The sequence below is a fragment of the Oryctolagus cuniculus genome, chromosome 13 (assembly GCF_964237555.1).
Source record: "Oryctolagus cuniculus chromosome 13, mOryCun1.1, whole genome shotgun sequence".
NCBI lineage: Eukaryota > Metazoa > Chordata > Mammalia > Lagomorpha > Leporidae > Oryctolagus > Oryctolagus cuniculus.
In genome coordinates this window covers 46531489-46555137 of record NC_091444.1, presented here as the reverse complement: position 1 = coordinate 46555137, position 23649 = coordinate 46531489, and the positions used below count along the sequence as shown (strand labels likewise).

The 23649-nt window shown below is 39.0% G+C and overlaps 1 protein-coding gene across 1 annotated transcript in view; it reads right to left on the bottom strand.

Annotated features, from left to right (window-relative positions):
• PLXDC2 (plexin domain containing 2) overlaps window positions 1–23649 on the bottom strand; it is a 466948-nt gene that overhangs the window by 83422 nt on the left and 359877 nt on the right. The window contains exons 7-9 of the mRNA XM_051821437.2: window positions 22340–22439; window positions 7464–7559; window positions 6972–7053 (exon numbers count right to left, since the gene is read on the bottom strand). Of these exons, the coding sequence (XP_051677397.1) occupies window positions 6972–7053; window positions 7464–7559; window positions 22340–22439 (278 nt within the window). The remainder of the gene's footprint in view (window positions 1–6971; window positions 7054–7463; window positions 7560–22339; window positions 22440–23649) is intronic.

The window sequence follows — 23649 nt, the reverse complement described above, 5'->3', positions numbered from 1 at the left end:
ACCGTTTCTTTAAGCATTATTGTCACACTCAGTGCTGTAAATGTGCACACTCTAAGGGGCACACAGACACAAGAGCAAAGGAGAAAAGCAAGTTCACTTTCCCTGGGACTCACTCAGAAGCGCAGGATTACAGACAGGGGAAAGGCTGAGATCAGCCATGGTATTTAAATTTGCTCTTTGCATCTCTCCTTCTATGCCCAGGCTTACAGAGTTTTATTTCTGTAAGCTAAATTAGCATATGTTGTAAGTACACTCTATTTTCAAAAATTAGCTGTGCCTATGTAAAGAAAAGATTCTTATACTCTTAATGAATTTTGCTGATAATATACATCATATTGTTAATGAATTATTAGCCAGTATTTTGGACTTTAGACGTTTTTCCAATTTTTTTAATAAAGGATATATGATTCTTTCCTTCTGTTTCTCTTCCTGTTGCAAAGGAGTCCAGTGGAAAATAACAGCCAGTTATAGAGTATACTCAGGGAAATGCAACAGAAATAAACAGATCCAAAAACAATGTTGAGAAGTCGTGAGGAGATATCTTTGCATCGCCTCATACTTCTGAAATCAACATATTGCACTACTCTTCTGCAAATACACAGCTTTACTATCGACATGACTGTTCCTATTCTGCTTATTCTTTAATTGGATGGACACATGGAATATATTTATTTCCAAATTTTGAGCAGTACAAATCTTATCACTTTGGCTCTCAGAAAATCTAAGATGCAAAATATTTTTTAAAAGGAAAGCACCAAGAGACAAACATCATGAGATTAAGTGAGTGTTTATCATGCTTAATTGTGACTGCTGACATGTTATACCATGACATAATTTAGTTCTTTCTATAGCAATGGACAGTAATAACCAAAATGGGCAGTTTGAATTCCCAGTTAAACGGAAACTTCTGGCCTCAACTATCTGCATAATTTAGTCCAACTTTAAGTTTGGGATACCTATACTAGTCCAGGCACTGCGTAGACTTATTTACTATGGAAGACACTAAAATAAGTAAAACGGCACCTCTATTCCATAAAGGAGCCTATGTTCTTTCTCCTTTGCTGGTTACTCCCATCTTCAATTATGAGTGGCAAAGATTCAGTGCATATAAAGGAGTCCATAATGAAAATAGCATTTGCATGCTTGTCACTGTTCACTCAAGTTTCCCTGATGACAGATATTTTTGCTATCCTCTCATGTATCGTTTCATGGTTACTCTCAGTCTCTACAAATAGACATTTATATGAATATACCTATGAAATAACATTATGTAATGGAAAATTAGCATCATACCTCATCATGCCAAGCTCAAGGCTAGTTCCTGGGATCTGTTAGGCTATTTCCAAGTCACACTCTCTCTATAGCTGATCTCATTCAGCTCCATGCATTTAAACACTAGCTACATAATGACTCTCCAATCTGAAACTCCAGGCATAGCCTTTTCTTATTGAATGTTTCCATTTCAAGGCTCAGACTTAACTTGTCCCAAATCAAACTCTATTTCTCTGTACCCTAGTCTCTTGTATCATCTGACCCATCTCAAAAGACAAGTATTATCATCCACCAAATTGCTGAAACAAAAAACTAAGAAGTATCCTTTATTGATATCTTTTCTTCTTTCTAATTCAATAGTAAGTAATTTATCTCTTTCCAAAATATACCTTGCATCCATTCATCTCTTATGACATCCATAATTATCATCTGTGTCCCTCCTATATACTATTGAACATATTCCCAACTATTCTTTTCAGTTTCATTTTAGCCCAGGTCCCACGAAGAAACAAACAAATCTATTCTTGGGGAAGCTGGAATTATATTTTTAAAATATTATAAAACCACACCATTCCTTTGCTTAAGTTTTAAAATCTAAAGGTTTCCCATTATCCTTACAATAATACCCTTTCTTACAAAGCCACCGTGTCCCAGCACTTGGCTACATTCTGACTTCACGTAATGCCAGCCCTCCCTCCTTGTCCAGCTCACAATACCCTCACCTCACTGAACTTCTTTCCTTAGCCTGAACCCACCACAGGGCCATTGCACTTGCCACTCAGTTTGAAATACTCTTTGCTTTCTCTGCAATAGCTGGCTCCTGATCATTAAGAGCCTAGTTTAACTGTTACCTTTTCCTAGAATCCCTGCTGGCTATCCAATCAAAACAACTACTAACTTGTTTTTACTGTGTGTGTGTGTGTTTTTTTTAACACATTTGGTTCTCTTATTTATTTTTTGAGATTCATTTATTTATTTGAAAGTACGATGGGGTGGGGGGGGAGAGAGGGGGGGAGAGAGAGAGAGAGAGAGAGAATCTTCCATCGCTGGTTCATTATCCAAATGCTGGCAACAACCAGAGACTCCACCATGGAATGCAAGTGTCCCACGTGGCAACTGAGCTGGCTGTGCTACAACGCTTGCCCCAACTACTGGCTCTTTCAAATTCAGTATATCACTCATCACCATCTGACTTTCTGTTTAATTATTAATTCTTTATTTTCTAGCTTATTAAGCTAAATGCCAACCTCTGTGAGCACTTGGCTTGGATTAATACTTGATTGTTGTTCTAACCCCTCATTGTTGAAGTCAGTGCCTGGCTTGTGGGAAGTATTCAGTACATTATTAAGTAAACGAACGAACAAATGAATATTTTAAGAGCCAGAATATATTTTCAATTAAAAAAAACAAACTTTTGGATGATGATGGCTGTTCAAACCAAGGATTCTTCAAAAGGGCAAGATTGGTTAAAAATAATACCAATAAATCAGCTCATGTTATTTTTTATCAATTTTGGTATGCTTCTTCTTAGATTGTCTGCTAATTTCTCTTGCCATTGTACTCATTGCTACTAACACTATTGCCTATATTTTTCTAAAATCTACATCCCAATTCTAAAAATGTAAGTTATCTTAAGGAAATGATTTTGTCTCCTCTCTCACTACAGAGTCTACAAGTCACATAGCAACTTGAACAGAGACACTCAAAAACTTCTGTTGAATGAGTAACGACATACAGTATAGTTGAAAGTAATTGATGTGGGTCCTCCCAACTTGCGGCGAGGAAACAAAGCACTCGTATACAGAAAACAGGTCAAGTATTTTTGGTGAGCACTTTCAAATATGGATCTCATTGTATGTCCCTGTAATTCAAATTCTCTCAGACCTTAGACAAACTTTTACAAACATTTTCCCTTAGCTTTTTGCTCCCTGAAAAATGGGAATTAAAGGAAATAAACAAGCCAATTAAAATTACCTTATCTTTTGAACATTCAATAACTTCTCCCAAGAGATAATTATGCTAGAATAAATGAACACACAGAAGCAAGCAAGAATGTTGGATGAAAGGAAAACACACTGAGGGGTGATTTTTGTGCTGCTTAGGATAAGATTTCTCTTAATTTGTAGAATTTTTCACAAAAGCTCTGAAATCTAGGGAAATTCTGCCAGAAAGGACTGCAAAGTTTTGACACTCACAGATCTAAGGAGGAATTAACAAAATGCAGTGCAAAATTAAGTTGAACAAAAGTGCAGTGAGCCATACTCACGGCAATTAAACATGTTTTGATATGTACGTAACTGGGCTGCTGAAGAATTAAAAATAAATCCAAGTTTTAAATCAGTGTTTGGAATTCAACAAAACACCTGACAGTAACATGCAGAAAAGGCAGAGTTTTTTAGGTGTGTTCGGTGATGGATGTACCTGTCATTCGTGTGCATCACCATCCTGCTTTTCTCCACTCACCTTTTCTCTAAGTACACATATTTATTAAATATCCTTACAGTTTATTTAAATGTATTTCCAGAACTATTCCTGCATAAGTTACATTTCAGACATCCAATTCAGGTAATTGCCTCTCGGGTAAGACAAATAATGATGGTCTCAACAGAAAAAAGCAGCTCATTAGTACACACAGATTCAAACTGGCTTCATTATTTAGCCATCTTTGCCACAAACTACTTGCTTTCTCCATTTACTCTAAAAAAAAAAAAAAAAAAAAAAAACCTATGTTTTCAATCGCATGCAAAAGTCTCAGGCTGCATTGCCTTCTCTGCGTTCCTCTCATGGCAATTTGAAAACCATGTCACTTTTCTGCAGCATCAAGTAAGAAAAGATTCATTTTCCCAGTAGTACCTCTACTATTTCCTAGCAAGCAATGAATATGAGTTTGTTTAATGCATGGGTAACCCCTGGCAGGTGTAAAGCCAACAGATACAACGATCAAAAGCTAAAAGTCACACAGATTGAGGTTCAGTTCCAAAGATATCACTTATAAGTTATGAAACCTTGCACAAATAACTTAGCTTCCACAAATCTTAGTTTCCTGTGCTGCAAAAATGTTGTGGAATGGAATATCTAGAAATTCCCTGTCATGAGGTCCAGCAAAAAAGCTCCCAATAAAGCAAAAATATTAACAGAAGCAGATTTTAACAGATATGTTCTGACTGCCAAAATGGCTTATTTGGAAATTTAAACATACTCTTTCCTCCAAAATATAAATTACATATAAATTATAAAACCGTGAATGCAACAGTTTTCAGTTACCATAACGTTATTTCAGTTGGGGGGTCATCTTAATTGTACTCTGGCTAGAGTGGTCTGCTCTACCTGGTTTTCCTAGGACTCTCCCGAGTTTAACCCTGGATGTCCTTCATCCTGGGAAACTGCATCACAGAGAAACTAATCACAATTCATTCATTCCTCCAAGTACCAGGTACATTCTTAGGCCACGGAGACTTAGGACAAGTTGCTATGGTCCTCACCTTACCCTACCTAGAGCCTGGCAAAGGCGGTCAGGTAAGTGAAGCAGTGCCCACAGGCCCTATGCTAACTGCTAACAACAGAGGCGGGGAGACAACTCTCACAGCTGCAGAGGCGAGCACTAAACTGCATCTTGAAGAAAGTCTGAAGAAGGCCAAACCACGGCCTTCTCCTTAGTTGTTCTGGACAACTCTTATTTCTGAACTTAGTGTCACTTAAACATATGTGAGCGCTCGAATGCTACTTGCTTCCTTTTGTTAAATATAAATAGACTGAGTAACTTCTGTTACGCATGTAATCTTTATGGAATCATAGTGAAATACACATAAAAATAACCCTAAGTCTCTGGTTTTTAGCAATTCTTCTCACTCTGGGTATATTACTAAGTTAAAATGTACTTTGACAAAAAAAATGAATATATAAGGGTGAAATTGGCATCTTATGACTTGACTATTGTTTATAGCCCTTGGCTACATTCCTGTGGAACAGCAGTCTTTCTATGTTTTACTTGTTGATCACTTTAGTTAATGGAGTAGTAATCCCGTGATTATAAAATAAATTTAAAGTATGTTATCACAAAAATTTAAAAGAAAATAAGGAAGGAGGGAGGAAGGCAAGTATCCTTACATTCTTAGAACTGTTATCTCTCTTTTTTTGAAGATTTCATTTATTTTATTTGAAAGTCAGAGTTATACACAGAGAGAAGGAGAGAGGCAGAGAGAGAGAGAAAGAGAGAAAGAAGGAGAAGGAGAGGGAGAGGGAGAGGGAGAGAGAGAGGTCTTCCATCTGCTGGTTCACTCCCCAGATGGCCTCAACGGCCTGAGCTATGTCAACCCGAAGCCAGGAGCCAGGAGCTTCCTCCAGGTCTCCCACTTGGGTGCAGGGGCCCAAGCACTTGGGTCATCTTCCACTGCTCTCCCAGACCATGACAGAGAGCTGGATAGGAAGTGGAGCAGCCGAGTGTTGAACCAGCACCCATTTGGGATGTTGGCACTACAGGTGGCGGCTTAACCTGCTACACCACAGAGCCGGTCCCAGAACTGTTATCTTTGAAAGACATGAAATCTTTCTCTTTATATTAATAAAAACTCTTTTTAAAAAAATGCTAATTGCCCATTTGCTTTTTCACTATTCGAAATTCATTTTATTAAGGAAATCACTGAAATCACTCTAAGTGGAAAATGAAACCTTGATTATCGTCAATAATGTTCTAGCCACAATACTGCAGTGGTTGTACTAATGTTTGTGAGTTATCAAGTTTCCTAAAACTTGCTGTCAAGGAGTTGGCATTCTGTTTTTCTGTTCTTCAGTAAGGTCTAAAATATTCCTGAACATGTCTTTATCATTACAAACCAGGCTGCAGCCAGAAGGCGAGTGTGCACACAGTGCTGACGCCCCCGGAAGTGCTGCCGCAGCCTTCCTTGAGTATCAACACCAGCATCTGGTTTTCCACCTGGGGAGGAAGCCGATCTCTTGCAGGCTCAAAGGACGAGTGGGAGACTTTCTCCCAGCTGCAGTATAAACCCCATGGCGGGCTGGGATCACATTAACGGCACTATTCACTGTGTGCTTCCAGCGCCTGGGACAGAGCTCTGGCACAAAATGGCTGAATAAATAACAAAACACACTTGCAAGTCTTCATCCTGCATTTCCCACAAATGAGCATTCAGCCCTTGAAAATCTCTAGGAACAGAAACATACTCTGCCACTCATGAAACTCAGTAAACTTGACAGCAGCAGCTTACCCAGCTCAGGTTTCCAAATAGTTACAATGTGAGGCCAGAAGTACAAGGTCAGTTTATGTAAAGTTCAGGTAGTGTGTCTTTACTATTGGCTGATAACCTCGAGATACTGTCCAGGAATTCTCTAAGAAAATGCATGTGATGATTATTACCTATCCTTGCTGTAGAACAGATGGCTGAGTCCATGCTTTCTGTAGGATGTGGACCAAGTCATCAATTGAGACTCATCAACTACACCATCATATGTGCTAAGCCCCACAGAGAATTCTAAATATATTTTAGATTATTTCATTGGCTATCAAGGTTCTTTGTCATTTTGAGCACTATTTTTCCTCTTCATGGGTGTGGGTGCGTGTGCATTTTTTACATATATACACTTGTTAATTATACATAGTCTACATACTTGGCATACACCTAAAATTCAGTGGGAGCAGAGACAACAAGTCTTTTGAAAATTTTTCTTCTATTATTTTTTACCTTTGAAGTTTACTACACCAACTGCAGTTGAAGCCAATCTGAGAGGACACACAGGGGCCACAACCATTAAACTGGAGACATGCTAGGAAATAAGAGAGACCATTTCAAGACTAATTGGCGATGTGCAGGGAAAAAGGATTGCTCAACCAAAATAAAAATCACCACCTGTCCCCACATACACTCTGGATCAAAACACCTATGCATGTTGAATGCAATTACAATTCTATGAGGATACTCCCAAAAGTGTGTGGAAAATGGATTAAAACTATGAGTTCATTTTGGGGCCAAACATTTTTGAACTGTATTTTCCATGTATTAAAAAAAATTGTATCAAAAAGCTTTTGCACCCAAATGAACTCTTAAATCTTATTCTATTTCTACAAACTCTTTGAAGTACCTTTGCATGATTAACATTAACATTATAATTACTGAACAGATTATTAAACTTGTCAAACATTTTGGCCAACTAACCATATTCACATATTAACTTACTAGGTAATGGGGTCATTTCCACAGCAGAAATGTTGGTAATTTTTGACATTTGAAGCTCTACTCGGTGATACTCATAAATTGTTCTTCTTCGAACATCTATAAAAACAAAAAAATGGCAAAGAATCAATGTTCAACATTCTGCTGCGATACAATAACAGCATTCTAATAATGGATACAGAATTCTAAACTTCACTTGATTTTTATTTTTGACAGGCAGAGTTAGACAGTGAGACAGAGAGAAAGATCTTCCTTTTTCCATTGGCTCATCCCCCAAATGGCCGCTAAGGCACTTGGGCCATCCTCCACTGCACTCCCGGGCCACAGCAGAGAGCTGGACTGGAAGAGGAGCAACCAGGACAGAATCCAGTGCCCCAACTGGGACTAGAACCCGGGGTGCTGGCGCCGCAGGCGGAGGATTAGCCTACTGAGCCACGGCTCTGGCCCACTTGATGCAGTCTTAAAATAAAGCCTCACCCTAATGAAGAGGTTGCTTATCAACATCCCCCAAATCACCCAGAATTCCTTTCACCAATGCAGCTGAAAATGTTGATTAGGGTCTCAGATATGTCATTCAGCTAGCAGGGTTCCTACTGGATGTCACCAAGAGTATACCACAGATGTATTCTTGGCTGATTTATCTATTTTGAGGTTTTGATACATGAAGTCAAGAAGGTAAGATGACACTGTTTCTCCTTTAAGAATGAGCCGTCTGTACAGACTTTTCACACTGTAAAGTTAATGCCAGAATAGCTAAGTGCTTGGTTAATTTAAAGGTTCAGAATTTCTTTAATAATACTGTGCTGAACTTGTTCTCACCTGTCTACATACAGATACACAGGTGGTAACTGCAGTGATTATTTCACAATGTGTGTGTATAACAAATCATCATGGTGTGATTCCTAAACGTATATAGGTTTCCTTTGTCAATTTCTCCACAACAAAGCTGGAGGGAAATTTTTAAAAATCCAACCACTTAAAAAAAAAAAGTACTGCTATATAGTAAATATGTAGGATTATGGCTAAAGAAGGTTAATAATTAGCACTATGTTGCATAAAGTAATCAATAACAGTTCACTAGCAAATCCATCAATGTTCCCAAGGAAGAGGCTACAAGGAGACTTTGACAAAAACATTAATAAATAGAAATTAGATAAACACAAGCAAACATTCTGTAACAAAACAAAACATATATATTAAGAGTTCCTGGGGTGGCACTGTGGCATAGCAAGTAAAGCTGCCACTTGGAGTGCTGGCATCCCATGCAGACACTGGTAAAAGTCCCAGCTGCTCCTTTTCCAATCCAGCTCTCTGCTATGGCCTGGGAAAGCAGTGGAAGATGGCCCAAGTCCTTGGGCCCCTGCACCTGCATGGGAAGACCTGGAGGAAGCTCCTGGCTCCTGGCTTTGGATAGGCACAGCTCCAGCCGTTGTGGCCAGTTGGGGAGTGAACCAACAGATGGAAGACTTCTTTCTCTCTGCCTCTCCTTCTCTCTGTGTATAACTCTGGATTTCAAATAAATAGGGGCCAGCGCTGTGGCTCACTTGGTTAATCCTCCCCCTGTGGCACCGCCATCCCACATGGGCGCCGGGTTCTGTGGGGAGCAACTGGGAGCAACTCGGACTAGACTAAGTTACTGGAATTAAGACTTATTCTATGCATCTGCTCTCCCACAATATAGCGCTGGGAGAGGAGGAAACAGCTTCTACACAGCTGCCTCCAGTTCAACCAATAAACTGTAGGACCTGCTCCTGATTGGAGGAGAGCAGTGTACTCGGCGTGTGGGTAGCAGAGTTGGGATTGGTGGAAGAGGACTATAAAGGAGGAGAGAGACAACATGCACCAGGAACATCTATCTGAAGGAACACCTGTGCAGCCCCCGAGAGAGCCAGCCAGTGGTGTGCTGCTCCCCCGTGGAAGTGGGGAAAGTGGCAGGGGGAACCGCCCTTCCATGGAGGTGGAAGGGTTGGTAGCCAACCCAGGAAGAACCAGCAGCAAACCCGGGGAGGGCCGAGCAGACAAAAGAACAGCGCAGGGTCCTGTGTCGTTCCTCCACGAAGACGGGGAGCGACAGGTTCTAGTCCCGGTTGCTCCTCTTCTGGTACAGCCCTCTGCTGTGGTCCAGAAGGGCAGTGAAGGATGGCCCAAGTGCTTGGGCCCCTGTACCCAAATGGGAGACCAAGAGGAAGCACCTGGCTCCTGGCTTCGGATTGGCGTAGCTCTGGCTATAGCGGCCATTTGGGGGGTGAACCAACGGAGGGAGGACCTTTCTCTCTGTCTCTCTCTCTAACTCTATCTGTCAAATAAAAAAAAATAAATAAATCTTTATATATATACATATATATGTATATATGTACATATATACATATACACATATATGTGTATATACATATATATAGAGAGTTCCATATATATGAGTGTGTGTGTGTGTGTGTGTGTGTATGTATATAAAGAGTTCCCAATTTAGGCTTTCTACTAAAGAGCTTCCCCAAGTTTGCTAAATGTAAATGGACAAGTAATGTTATCAGCATTTTTTCACCATTGAAATGCCTATAATGACAGAATGCAATTCCTGAACAGTATATTATCAGAAATTACTTGGGGGACTATGTTACTTTTAAAATACTGCAGCATCCCATCTCAGACAGTAGCATGAGATAACAGTGAAGGCTACATGCTCTGGAACAGTCTGTCTGCATTCACATCCCAGATGACAGGCTATGACTTTAGGCTCCTTTGATAGCTTTTCTGTACCTCAGTTTACTCATCCACAAAATAGGGATGATACTAACCATCTCTGAGTTGTTTTCAGGGAGAAAATAAGATAATATATGAAAATTACTTAGAGCAGTCTCCTTCGCATTGTAAGTGCTCAACAAGTGCTAGATGTAATTTTTGGCCAATTTCAATATGGCAGCCAGATATGCTTATAAGTTGCACATAATGATCTAATTTCTAAAGTCACTGAAATTCTAACATTCTTGGATCAAGCTTCTAGAAATGTGTCTGCAATCTTATCTGAGAGAAAGTCAAGTTTTCACTGAAGTCATTAAACCCAACGATGATGTCCTGGAAGACACAGAGCTGCAGTTTGGTGCCACAAAGATATGAGTTACAGTTTAGGAAGCGTGTTCAGGAAGAGGTAGTGAGTTATACACGCAGGAGGCTGCAGAGGGAAGTCAAACATTCACTTATAAGCCACACATATCTCTACTTTCCCCACGCATTTTCTTTCATCCATTATCCACGGTGAAATCCTATTCCAGAAAGCAGAGCAGGAAAGGGTGGAAAACAAAAACCTTTCACAGCCAGGAGTGGCAATGGGGCCATTCAGAGAAAATATTTTCTGATTTGTCATATTGGCAAACATCGTTTAAAAACCCTGGCCCAGTTAATTACATTTTTGGTGTAACTGAAAGACTCGCATCAGTTTGTTAAAGATAAGCTTCATTAATGCTGGCTTCTTGATATTTAGCATGGGTGTGACAAAGAGGAGGAGGGAGGGTAGGAGCATGGGCAGGAGAAAGGATGGGGTGGGAAGTATCACTATGTTCCTAAATCTGTATATATGAAATACATGGAATTTGTATATCTTAAATAAAATTTAGAAATAAAAGATGTCTTGAGGCATAAGAATCCTATTTTCTCTTTTCTTAATAAAAATAAAATAAAAATAATTTAAAAAAAGATTGCTCATTTTCTACCATTGTCCAAGGAGGATAAGCATCTAACATTTTGCTTTCCCATGTATTTTGCGGAACAATTATGTTATCAGAAATAAATAATAAATAATATGGCCTTGCCAAAAGATCACTAGGATGGAAGATGGTGGAGGTTCTGGCATCTTTGTGAAGTTTACACAGTATCTATCACATTAACTGGTGCTAAAGAATTAGAATTATTTTCACTCATATAACACTCCAAAAATCTCAGCCACGGATGACGACTGCGGGCCTCTGGGAGTTAATTACTGGCCATGCATGTGCAGTAAAGGGAGAACGTGACCTTTTCTGCTATGCTAGTTCTATTCCTTTTCAAAAACCTCCAACTATTGGGAAGAGATGAATTCAACAAAACCAAAATTAATGAGAATAAGTTTTGTTTGATGACCCGCCAGTCAATGACAGCTTCCAAATGGTCATTTCTGCAGAATTTCAGAGACACGTCTGTCAAAATCAAGTAATTAGAAATTTATTCATTGGTTGGTTCTGCCAATGCTAGAAGCTTTTACTTGATTCCAGAAATGTATTTAGCTGATGTGCCTTCCTGAGATAGTAAGCCGAAATAATGTTAAATGAAGCATTCACTCTTAGCAGTGGTGAAAGAACTTGAATGATTCTCTGTAATTTACAAAACTAAGTTCAACTACAATACTCATTTGTATCATAAGGGTCTTTAAACATGAAAAAGTAAAAAACCTAAATCTGAGCAGATTAGCACAGAGGAAACATAATTCACTGATTAAAACCAGAAAGGGATGTGATGCAACATGCGGATACTTGCACTGCATGAATGAGAAAGTCTGATCAATATCAGCAGCAAGGATAGGCTGATCATATGGAAACACGAAGAATCCTCTCCAATCAATACCAACTCTAGCTGAAATAAACACAGGTTAATGAGTACCCTTTGGCATGATTAACCATGATCTAATCTCTTTGCCTGCTTTGAAAGCTAACTTCACACAGAAGTTATATGAATTATTTTGTAATTATTTATTTTAAAATTTTAACTGAATTGTCAAATAATTTGTTCACATTTCCTTATTTGTGCTGCTGATGCTTATGTCAGTCCCCAAATTGTTCTATTTTGTTTCTTTTCTAGTCCAAACTGGACCAAAGGCTTAGCCTGCTAATTGAGTATGCTTGAATGTCAATACTATGTGCAGCAAAACCACAAGGTTCATTTCTAGCTTGAAGACTCAGAGAACTGCGATTAGAGATAAAAAGGACATTATTACAGGGGTTACAAGCTACCCACACAAAAATGTACACAATCACGGAATTAGCTTGTTGGATTTGTTAAATAAAGCATCTGCTAAAATATGTTAGTCTCAAATATTTTTTTTAAATTCCCTTTGTAGTTCTATCAAATACCAATGTAATTAGGCCTCAGATAAAGCAATATCAACTTTAGGTGAGCATGTAATGTTAATATAAACCTCTGAGGATTCCTCTTACCATTTTCTCTCTGCTTATGATGTCTCAGGCCCCTGCTAAAATCTAATTGGCCAGACTTCTCAAGTTACTGGGCATACATAAAGGGAACCCAAAACAATGCTTACACTTCTCTTCTTTCCATGTATATTTTACTAATGGCTTAAACAAGCTGCATTTCCTGACTTCTTTCAGTAATAACTTTTCCCAAGGAGAGAATGAGAACGAGCATTGGGAGAGTACTATAGATTGAACATGATTTGGTTCTCCAAATCATGCAAATGATTAAATCTCAAAGGTGAAAATTGATAGCACGGAAAGCATAGACACTTAATCCGACTCTAATGTCTAGGTGTGAGCCCAGTGAGCAGTCCTTAGATCATGGTGGGTGTGTGCTTAGAAGACAGCTTTCACAAGAGGATTGGTTTATAAAAGCCAAGCGCGGCCCAGGTATTCTACTTCCTGACTCACGGTGTGCTCCTCTATTGTGCTCCACAGTCTACCACTGCCACCCTCATCAGGTGCTGACCTAATGGTGCTGTTCTTATCTTGGACCGTGAACAGGAATAAACCTCCTTCCTAACGTCACAGGTAGCTTCTCTCTGGTATATGTTATAGTGACAAAAGCTGAAGAATACAGAATATAAGTGGCCTAAGCAGTTTCAAGGGCTGCTGTGGTGCATGGACTCAGGTCTATGGCTAACATCCTGGCTTCAATGGCCCACAGCTGCTCGTCTGAACACAGTGCTTCACCAGTGGCACACGTTTCTCTTCTCCCAAGACTTACAGAGAGACATGCAATGTACATTTGAAATGTCATTAAGTCTCATTTCTCTCCCGCAAGGAGAGATTATGACTTCATTAAATGAAGGGAATGAAATGTAAACAGTAAGATATCTTTATTTTAAAACCAAAGATTCATAAAAAAAGCATTTAGTGCTAAATCCCTCAAATGGTTGGCATTCATGTGAAGGAGAAAAATCTGTACTTTCAAGAAACAAAACTTTTTTGGAGAAAGTTTGGCTGGAAAAATTAACATGAAAGCATGTTTATAAAGGTAGGCAACCATAAGTTAAAAACAGAAATATTCTTTATGAGTAGGGGGGTTTAAGTCTAAAGAAAAATATTTACTATATAAGTAGGAAAAATTAAGAAATGATTTAGGCGGGGGAAAGTACAAAATTGAAGGCAAACATGAAAGAGAACCTAGAAAACACAGTATCCGTGGGTTATAACTTAAAACAAAATGTGATATAAAACTGGGTAGAAAACTTCAGCTTGGATTATCTCTGAGAACTGTTTGCCATAGTAGATAACCAAAGGATGAGCTTTTGGTTTAATATTTTGAAAAGAATACAAGTAAATTAAGTTGGATTTCTCTTCTTTAGAGCAATAAATCCTGTCCTGATAGGTTAGTCAATCTTCAAATGACTTATATTTTCAATAATATATTAAAATCCATTCTATGACTTTTAAGAGTTTATATTAGAAGTAAAAGAATTCAAGGTTTATTAAATAAACTGAGAGACTTACTTTGAATAGGTAAAACTTCGCTTTCTCTGAGGGTGTTGTCTAGGATGAAATGTCAGTAAATGAATAACTGGATGCAAAATAAATTAAATGAAAAATTAAATAAATAAAAGGCAATAACCACAGGGCCTGAAGGAACCCTTTCTTCATAAAAAATTTTAGGAAAAAATCATTAAATATGTGAAAATTGATTAATTTGTGATTTTTCTTTATAAATCAAACCAGAATCAATCAGACAAGGTACATAAGAAATGTACACATTAAAATAGCAAGCTATTATTTTCCAAAAGAATTTCTTGAGAAGTAATTATACCCAAAATTCATGATTTCTGTTTATTTCTCCTTTAGTGAGTTAGTGCAAACTTGAGAACTTAAGCACCTAATGAAATTGTGCTGTAAAAAGAAGCAATTTTATCGTCTGTAAAATGAGTAATTTTGAAGGGTTTTCCACTTTGAGGAGAGCAAAGGTAACACAACACAATCTACTTAAGATTTATAGATTGATCTGTCCTTAAATGAATGAAAAGAACCTGATAACTGCGGAAAATATCAAGTGAGGTTCAGGGACTTGAAATGAGTTTGATAAAATATGAAAAAAAAATCTTCAAGTTTTTCCAGATCAGTTTTTCCATAGTTTTGACCATGTATCTTTTTACTATAATTCCTAAGTTAATCATCATGAATGTGTCCTACCACCAAATCACAAGTTATTCAAAAGGAGAAAAATCAGTTATAATGGTTATAGGTGAAAAATTATTTAGCAAATATAAGGCGAAGAAGAAATAAAAGAATGTTTACATAAATATACTTGACATCAAATACTTTATTCCATTATTCACTTATTTATCTCGCTTCACTTGAAGGGCAGAATGATGGAGAAAGAAAAAGAGAGACAGTGAGAGAGCAAATGCCTGAACAAGCCAGGACTGGGCGAGGCTTGGAACAGCATGGGCAGCCTGTGACTCAATCTGGGTCTTATATGTGAGAAACAGGAATCCAAGTACTTGAGCCATCATCGGTTGCCTTACAGGGTGCACATTAGCAGGAAACTGGATTTGAAGTGGAGGAAATGATCTCAAACCAGGTCCTCCTCTTGGATGTGAGTATCCCAAGCAGTATCATAACCACTGCACTACACATTCCCTCCCACCCCATATATATGTGTGTATATGTGTTTGTGTGTGTGTATTTACATACACATGTTTATATGATCTATTATTGTGTGTTTCAATATGGTGGTCACTAATTGTATCTTGCTCTTTAAAATTAATTTATTATACCTAATTAAAAATTCAATCTCCCAGGCTTACTAGTCACATTTGGAGTGCGTAGAAGCAACATACGGCTAATGAGACCATTCTAGATGGATTGGAGAGCTCCACTTGCATTGGGAGTCCAACTAGACAGCACACTGAATATTAACACTCAGGATATTTTTCATATAATTAGCAAAACTCTTTGTTAAGTTTATTTTATTCATCCTTTAAATCTAATTCTGGTCACCTTCTTTGAAAAATCATGGGTTTATAAAGAGATTACATAATAGCAAAATATATACAAACATTCCTTAAAGAGTTCAATGACCTAAATATTTGTCAAGCAAGATCATGCAACTAGAGCAGCATTGGCTTGGTCCACTTAAAAACAGAGTGGCAGCCATGGCAAATCCGATTTCGGGCATGTGCACATGCAAGCTGACTTTTTTGACTGGGCCAAATACAATTCCCTGGGTCTTGTTAACCATTTTTTAAACAAGATTTCATTTAATTTATTTGAAAGGCAGAGTTACAGAGAGGGACAAACACACACACACACATACAGAGAGAGAGAGAGAGAGAAAGAAAGAAATTGTCCACCTGCTGGTTCACTCTTCCAGTGGCTGCATTGGCCAGGGCTGGGCCATACAACATGAGTGCAGGGACCCAAGCACTCAGAGTGCCCTCTGCTGCTTTCCCAGCACATTAGCAGTTAGCTGGATTGGAAATGGAGCAAATGGAACTCCAAATGGGATGCAGGACTGCAGACAGTGGCTTTATCAGCTTCCCCACAATGCTGGCTCCTTCTGTCAACCTTTTGACAACCCCTGCTTCCCTTAAATTACCTAGATGGTGGTGGCACCCATTGACTCTTGTTAGTATTAATCACAATTGCTGACAATCCAATGATGTAACCACAAGCCCCTTGCAAACCACTTTGTAAAACCTAGGAGCACACTTTCAAGGCTGCTTGCATCTATATTTTCCCAGGTTGCAATCCTGGCTAGCCGCGCCCACCCCCACCCCCCATGTAACTTTCTCTGTTCTTGACTGAGTTTTTTCTTAGTGTATTGTTAAAATATATTTGCTGTATATGTTCATCATAAGCATTATTTCTGAAAATGCTAATGTTTTCATTAAGCTGTGAAATAATAAGCAACAAAACAAAGGCACATAGCAGCTCAATAACAAAGAAATAAATAAATTTACAACCGCAGATGCTGATAAGAAAGGATTGGACTTTAAGAAAGTACTAGATGATGTACTGATGGGGACAAGATTAAAATGCAGTATTCTAAGGGGTTAGAAATAGACATTATCATAACTTGTAAGTTAGGTCAGCAGCTTTCAGGATTGATTCCTAATGCCAGAATTCTGCTTGGGTGTGTTAAAATGACTTTCTCTTTACTGAAATGGCACACCCTTCAGTTTTCCAAATAAAACAAGCACCTGGCAGAAGTAGATTTTTTGGGCTTCTTGCTGGAAGAGTTATGCTCATTAAGCTCAGAGGGTGGAGACACAGTGAGGCATGAGGGAAGGTCAGCACCCCAGAGAGTCAGACTGAAATGTAAAATGTTAAATTGGAAGAAAATAACCAAATGCAAGCAGCACTAGAAGATATGTGCCTGCATCCAGGGAGACCCCTGCACACCATGTCAAAGGATTTAGAGGGACACAAGCTGAGCAGAGAAAGAATTACTTAACAGAGCTATTTAACGAGAAATTATGGAAATTACAAATGACCTATGACTGTGCGACAATGTTAAAATATTCTGGTAATCAAAAGACAATTAGAGCAACAATGAAATACCATGTTCTGCTTATCAAATTTGCAAAGTTTAAAAAATGATAATGGTGCCTCCGAGTATATGGGGAAATAGAATAGCTAATATAAAAACTGATTGGGGAGAAGTTGGTACAGCGTTTAACGAAAGCAATTTGTCAAAATACATAGAAAACACCATTAGCATTCTACAGCTACAAACTCATTGTTCTGGAAACCTGATATGTGTAAAGCTTAAGATCATTAATTTAAAAAAAAAAGCAACCTATATAACCAAGCACTAAGAGAAAAGTTGCCTAAATTATGAAATGAAGCAACTTGTGGTAGCAATTCCTAAAAACAAATCTTTAAAAAAATATAGCACCATGCCAGTTTTCTTACTCGTGTGTGTGTGTGTGTGTGTGTGTGTTATAAATGAGAGGCTGGATGCAGATACAGGAAAACATTGTTATCTCTCTGTAGTGGGGTTTCTGCTGGTTTAAATTCTTTGCATTTTCTGTTATTTTATAGATTACTCGGAAGTAAAATGCATTATGCCTATAATCCTGAGTATATTTTTACTCTCATATTTCTGAGATGACTAGTCCACCATCATTCTATGTAGACTGGTTTTCCTGCTTGTACCTGTGGAGCTTGGCTAAGTTCATATCTGGGGTTCTTTTGAAAGCTTCACAGGTACAATTTGTGTAAAAGAGAAAGTGATTTAGAGACAGAGGACACAGAGACATGCAAGTCTTATGAAGAGACATTACAAAACACAAAATTTCATAATCTGAAGGATTCTGCTGAAGTGTTTCTCAGAGGCAGATTCTTGTGGGTATGGAGTTACCCTGAGTACTGAGTACCTGAGTACCTGAGTCAGCGCCTTTGCTTCTCAGGTGATGAGGATGACGATGATAAAGGAAAATACAAGAGCTCTAAGTGTAAGCATGGTGCTTACTTAGTGTAAAGAGCTTCAAGTTGTGACGAGTCTTCAAAAAGGTCAGGGAAAATACATATTACGAAAAATCTAAGCATTAATTTCATTTTTTTGTACCAAAATAAGCTTATCTTTAAAAAATATTATTCAAGAAACAGAGAGACAAAGAGAAATCTTCCCTTCACTCCCCAAATGCCTGCAATGGCCACAAATGGGCTGGTCTGAAGCCTGGGCTGAGACTCCGAATCCAGGTCTCAGACATGGGTGGCAGGTACCCAGTTACTCAAGCCATCATCACTGCTTCCCAGAATGGGCACTGGCTGGAAGCTAGAATTGCAAGCCAGGGCCTGGAATCAGAGGTAAGCACTTCAAGAGGGAATGCAGTCATCCCAACCAGTGCTTGAACTGACTAGACCCTAAACATACCTTTTCATTCCATTGTCCACAAACTCTTTTAAGTTACCTTGTTACACTGCATTTTAGGTACTAAGATGATAATTTTATTTACATAGGAGGTTATAGAAACTAAATACGATATTCAAGGTCTCATAACTAATATTCACATCACAATATTCTTTATACTATATCTATTTTTATTTAATAGCTATTTTTTTGACAGGCAGAGTGGACAGTGAGAGAGAGAGAGAGAGAGAAAGGTCTTCCTTTGCCGTTGGTTCACCCTCCAATGGCCGCCACGGCTGGCGCACTGCGGCCGGCGCACCGTGCCTGATCCAACGGCAGGAGCCAGGTACTTTTCCTGGTCTCCCATGGGGTGCAGGGCCCAAGCACTTGGGCCATCCTCCACTGCACTCCCTGGCCACAGCAGAGAGCTGGCCTGGAAGTGGGGCAACCGGGACAGAATCCGGTGCCCCGACCAGGACTAGAACCCGGTGTGCCAGTGCCGCAAGGCGGAGGATTAGCCTAGTGAGCCGCGGCGACAGCCTTAATAGGTATTTTTTTAAAAATTTTAACATAAGGGTTAATTTCACTGGATTTTTTTCAATTCTTTGGAAGGAGCACAGGAATTTCCCTGGTAACCTCAGAACTACTTATCCGTTTACTAACCATGCCTGCATTCCCTTTGATACTCACACTATCAGATCACCTGCTCTTTTTATGGAAGATAAAGCCTACCTTAATTATACTTAAAAGCTACATTAAAAATCAGTTAGTATTTAGAAGTCTTTAAACACCAAAGAAGTAGGTTTTTGGTGTTGATGTTATGAGAAACAGATGGCGAGACATTGTAGTAATAATTTAAAGTTGCCTCACAGCTTTTCAAAATGCTGTGTTAAGCCTTCACCAAACTCGTAAGAGTGTTACAGCAATGGTGGTCCCACTGGGCAAAGTTATCTCAAGGCTCAGCTCATGTTCACACATTGCCAGGGTAAGCCAAGAGTCTAGGATCTACAACCCATGTAACCGAAATGGCTGGAAGACCATGAAACTGCTCCTATGAGAACAGGGCCCTATGTAATACAGAAGAAATGAAACTACCCGTTACTTAAGATAAAGACCAGTTGTTCCCTAAATCCATCTGGGAGAAGAAAAGGGGAAACAGAGATAAAGGAGTTAAATTCCCTGTAAGGAAAACTCCAAATAATGAGGGTTGTTGACTATGGGAATGTTAAAAAGGACTTAAACATTTGCCCAAGTTCTGATTACACAAATAAGTGACACACTGATCTCTCGGAAGCATCTTAATTCTCAAGGAAAAAAAAAAAAACAAAATACTAAAAAAATACTATTTGTATAGCATATGCTACTCCTGGGTTATCCTCCTAATCTCCAGAATAGGTAAGCAGCTTTCTTTGCCTAGCTGAGAACTCAATACAGCAATATCTCTTCTCTCTCTCCCTCTCTCTCTCTCTTTTTTTTTTTTTTTTTTTTTTTTTTTTGGACAGCAGGGTTAGACAGAGAGACAGAGAGAAAGGTCTTCCTTCTGTTGGTTCACCCCGAAATGGCCGCTATGGCCGGCGTGCTGCACCGACCTGAAGCCAGGAGCCAGGTACTTCCTCCTGGTCTCCCATGCAGGTGCAGGGCCCAAGGACTTGGGCTGTCCTCCACTGCCTTCCCGGGCCACAGCAGAGAGCTGGACTGGAAGAGGAGCAACCGGGACAGAATTCGGTGCCCCAACCAGGACTAGAACCCGGGGTACTCGCGCCACAGGCGGAGATTTAGCCAAGTGAGCCATGGCGCTGGCCCAGTATCTCTCCTCTTAAACAGACATTCGTCTATTCAGACACTGTTCCACTTTGTAAATGTGGGAACAGATTTTTTAAGGAGATTACAATTTTGAATTCTCAAATGATTTCAAGTCAAACAGAACAACTGCAATTTTTCAAATATGGTTTCATCTAACAGCAGTTATGGGGGCAGGAGAGACTCACAACTTCCATGTTTTCTTGGCTCATTTTCTTGGGATTGAACGCTGAGGTGCACAGGATATATGGAAGCCAATGTACATGCAGCTTGCCTGATAGAAGCTCTGCTCTGTACTCTAAGTGTGCGTTACGTGTTTCAGATTAATGCTGAGTTCCCAGCCTTACATATAATCTGGTCTCAAAATTCATATACATTTTGCCATTTTATTCAATGACATTTCTATTTTGAAGGATATTTTCCTCTAAAACACAAGTTATATTTTTACAGCATAACAATATGGGATACAAAATTGCATTTGGGGATGCAGAAGTCCCAAAGTACAATTAGATCATGAGGAACATATCCATATAATACTTGCATATTGAAATATATTCACAAAAAAAACCCACCAAATTTGTGGTTTCTTTGGTGTGTCTTTCTCTCTGGGCAGTAACATATCAGAACAGCGATGCCTACAATGTACTACAATGCCTTCCCAGGGAGCTGCAAATAAAATTCTTTCAGGATGAAAACAACCACCCAATAAACTAAAAATTGTGTTTCCTTTCGCTTGTGCAATAATTGACTCAAGGCATGCTTGATTTAACACCTCTGAAAGAAAGGATGTGCGAACACTCCTCCTCCAACAGAAGCCAACCAAGGGCCTCCCAGGGCTCAGCAGCTTACTAAGTTCTGTCAGGAGGCCTTTATGTCACCCCCACACACTAATATAGCCTTGCTTTGTTCGCAGTACAATTTAGTTTCTGGAAAATCCGCCTTGATTTAACAGTTCCTTTGAATGTGGCCTCCCACAAATTCTCAGCTAACAAGGCAAAGCTCCACGGAGGCTGTGCATTCCCGGAGCAGGATTGCCACACTTGAATGTTACTCTGCAGTCAGATAACCCTTATATGTTTCCAGCCAATCTACTGCTCTGAAAAGTCCAGTTTCCACTCCATTACATCCTGTATCTGGGAGATGACATGACTGAACAGTCAGGCCACATCAGGACCAAGTGGAATATGCCTGGGATAAATTAAGTCTACCACGATAAAGAAATAAAAGAAAAAGGACTTTGAACAGAAGGGAAGGAAATGATGTAATCCTGAGATGTGTTTCATTATCAATCTTGCTTTAAAGAAGTACATTTAGGTCATCAACAAGCAATGCTCCAAGAACTAATACACTGAAGAATCTCTCAGAACTAAAATTAGATAAGCAGAAGCTTAGAAAACAACCAACCTATGTACTTGGTTGGAACTGCAACAAAATGCAGTTAATAGTTTGACTTTATAATATGATGAATTGTTGACCAAGTAACACATGGTTTACATTATTCTACAAATGTAAACTGGACTATATTAGTACAGGGAATTTAAACAACAAAACTATTTTTTCTGGTACATAAATCTCCACTCAAAATTTTTATTTACCTTAATTCATCCTTTTATTTGATCTTCCTTTAGGATCACAATTTCACACCACACAATCCCATTAAAGATAAAACAGGACAGAGCTCTCATTTGCTCATAGATTTACTTAAAATAATAAACAGGGATAGTGAGACCCCTGTCAATCAAACAATCTCTCATGTTTCATGTTCTACTTATTAAAAGAACTATATCTGTTCAACCAAGACAATTATCCCAGTGAATCCAAAATTACACATTTTTGACTTAGCTCTTTAATCTCTTTTTACTTCAGTTAAAGTTTGTTCAACCCCAATAGAAGTTATAAATCAAACAACAGATTAGCAAACAGCAGTCAGCTAAAGGACACCTCTTTTTCAGTTACATCTGCCCAAGGTCAATGCCCCTTAAATTCACCCCGGCAGAAGGATGACACTTTGTAATTACCCCTCTTCTACATACTGGGAATCTGCTGGATCCTGTGGACAACGACAAATGCATCAGACAGCCCCACTTTCACTGGATGATTGGTTGAACTTATCTGTGTGACCAAGACAGGAATCTGGAAAAGAAGAGGCAGATTGCTGTGTGTTAGGTTTAAATTTCATTCGGGGGTGGGGGGTGCAATCATCTTATTTAATGGGTGAAATCAGATGATGAAGATAAGGAACGAGAGAGGGAACAGGAAGCAGCATAGAAGACAGACACACTCAATATAGCCTCAGTTTGGTGCTATTCTATGAGATGAATGAGTTCCTGTGCCTAGTGAGGGCTACCTGATATTGAAAGCAATAACTTCTCAGAGAATCCAACTGAGGCTGCCTGCGGCACACTTATCACACACAGGTTCACCAGGAATGCATTTAGTGCTGGCTGAAATGACAGCAGAAGAGAGTCTACTCTTACTATTTGTTTTCCCTCATGACTTTATTATATATTTATTTTCTTTTTTTTCTTTCTTTTTTTTAACTTTTATTTAATGAATATAAATTTCCAAAGTACGACTTATGGATTACAATGGCTTCCCCCCCATACCGTCCCTCCCACCCACAACCCTCCCCTTTCCCACTCCCTCTCCCCTTCCATTCACATCAAGATTCATTTTCGATTATCTTAATATACAGAAGATCAGCTTAATATACATTAAGTAAGGATTTCAACAGTTTGCTCCCACACAGAAACATAAAGTGAAAAATAATAGATGATTTTTTTTAAATGATGATGAAATCAGAGCAGACCTATTGTCATGTTTAATCCCAGTGAGAGTCAAGTTGGGAATTGATAATTTCTTTTTTTTTTTTTTTTACAGAGGATCAGTTTAGTATGCATTAAGTAAAGATTTCAACAGTTTGCACCCCCATAGAAACACAAAGTGAAATATATTGTTTGAGTACCCGTTATAGCATTAAATTTCAATGCACAGCACATTAAGGACAGAGATCCTACATGAGGAGTAAGTGCACAGTGACTCCTGTTGTTGACTTTACCAATTGACACTCCTGTCTATGGCATCAGTAATCTCCCTATGCTCCAGTCATGAGTTTCCAAGGCTATGGAAGCCCTCTGAGTTCTCCGACTCTTATCTTGTTTAGACAAGGTCATAGTCAAAATGGAGGTTCTCTCCTCCCTTCAGAGAAAGGTACCTCCTTCTTTGATGACCTGTTCTTTCCACTGGGATCTCACTCACAGAGATCTTCTGCCAGAGTGTCTTGGCTTTCCATGCCTGAAATACTCTCATGGGCTTTTCAGCCAGATCCGAATGCCTTTAGGGC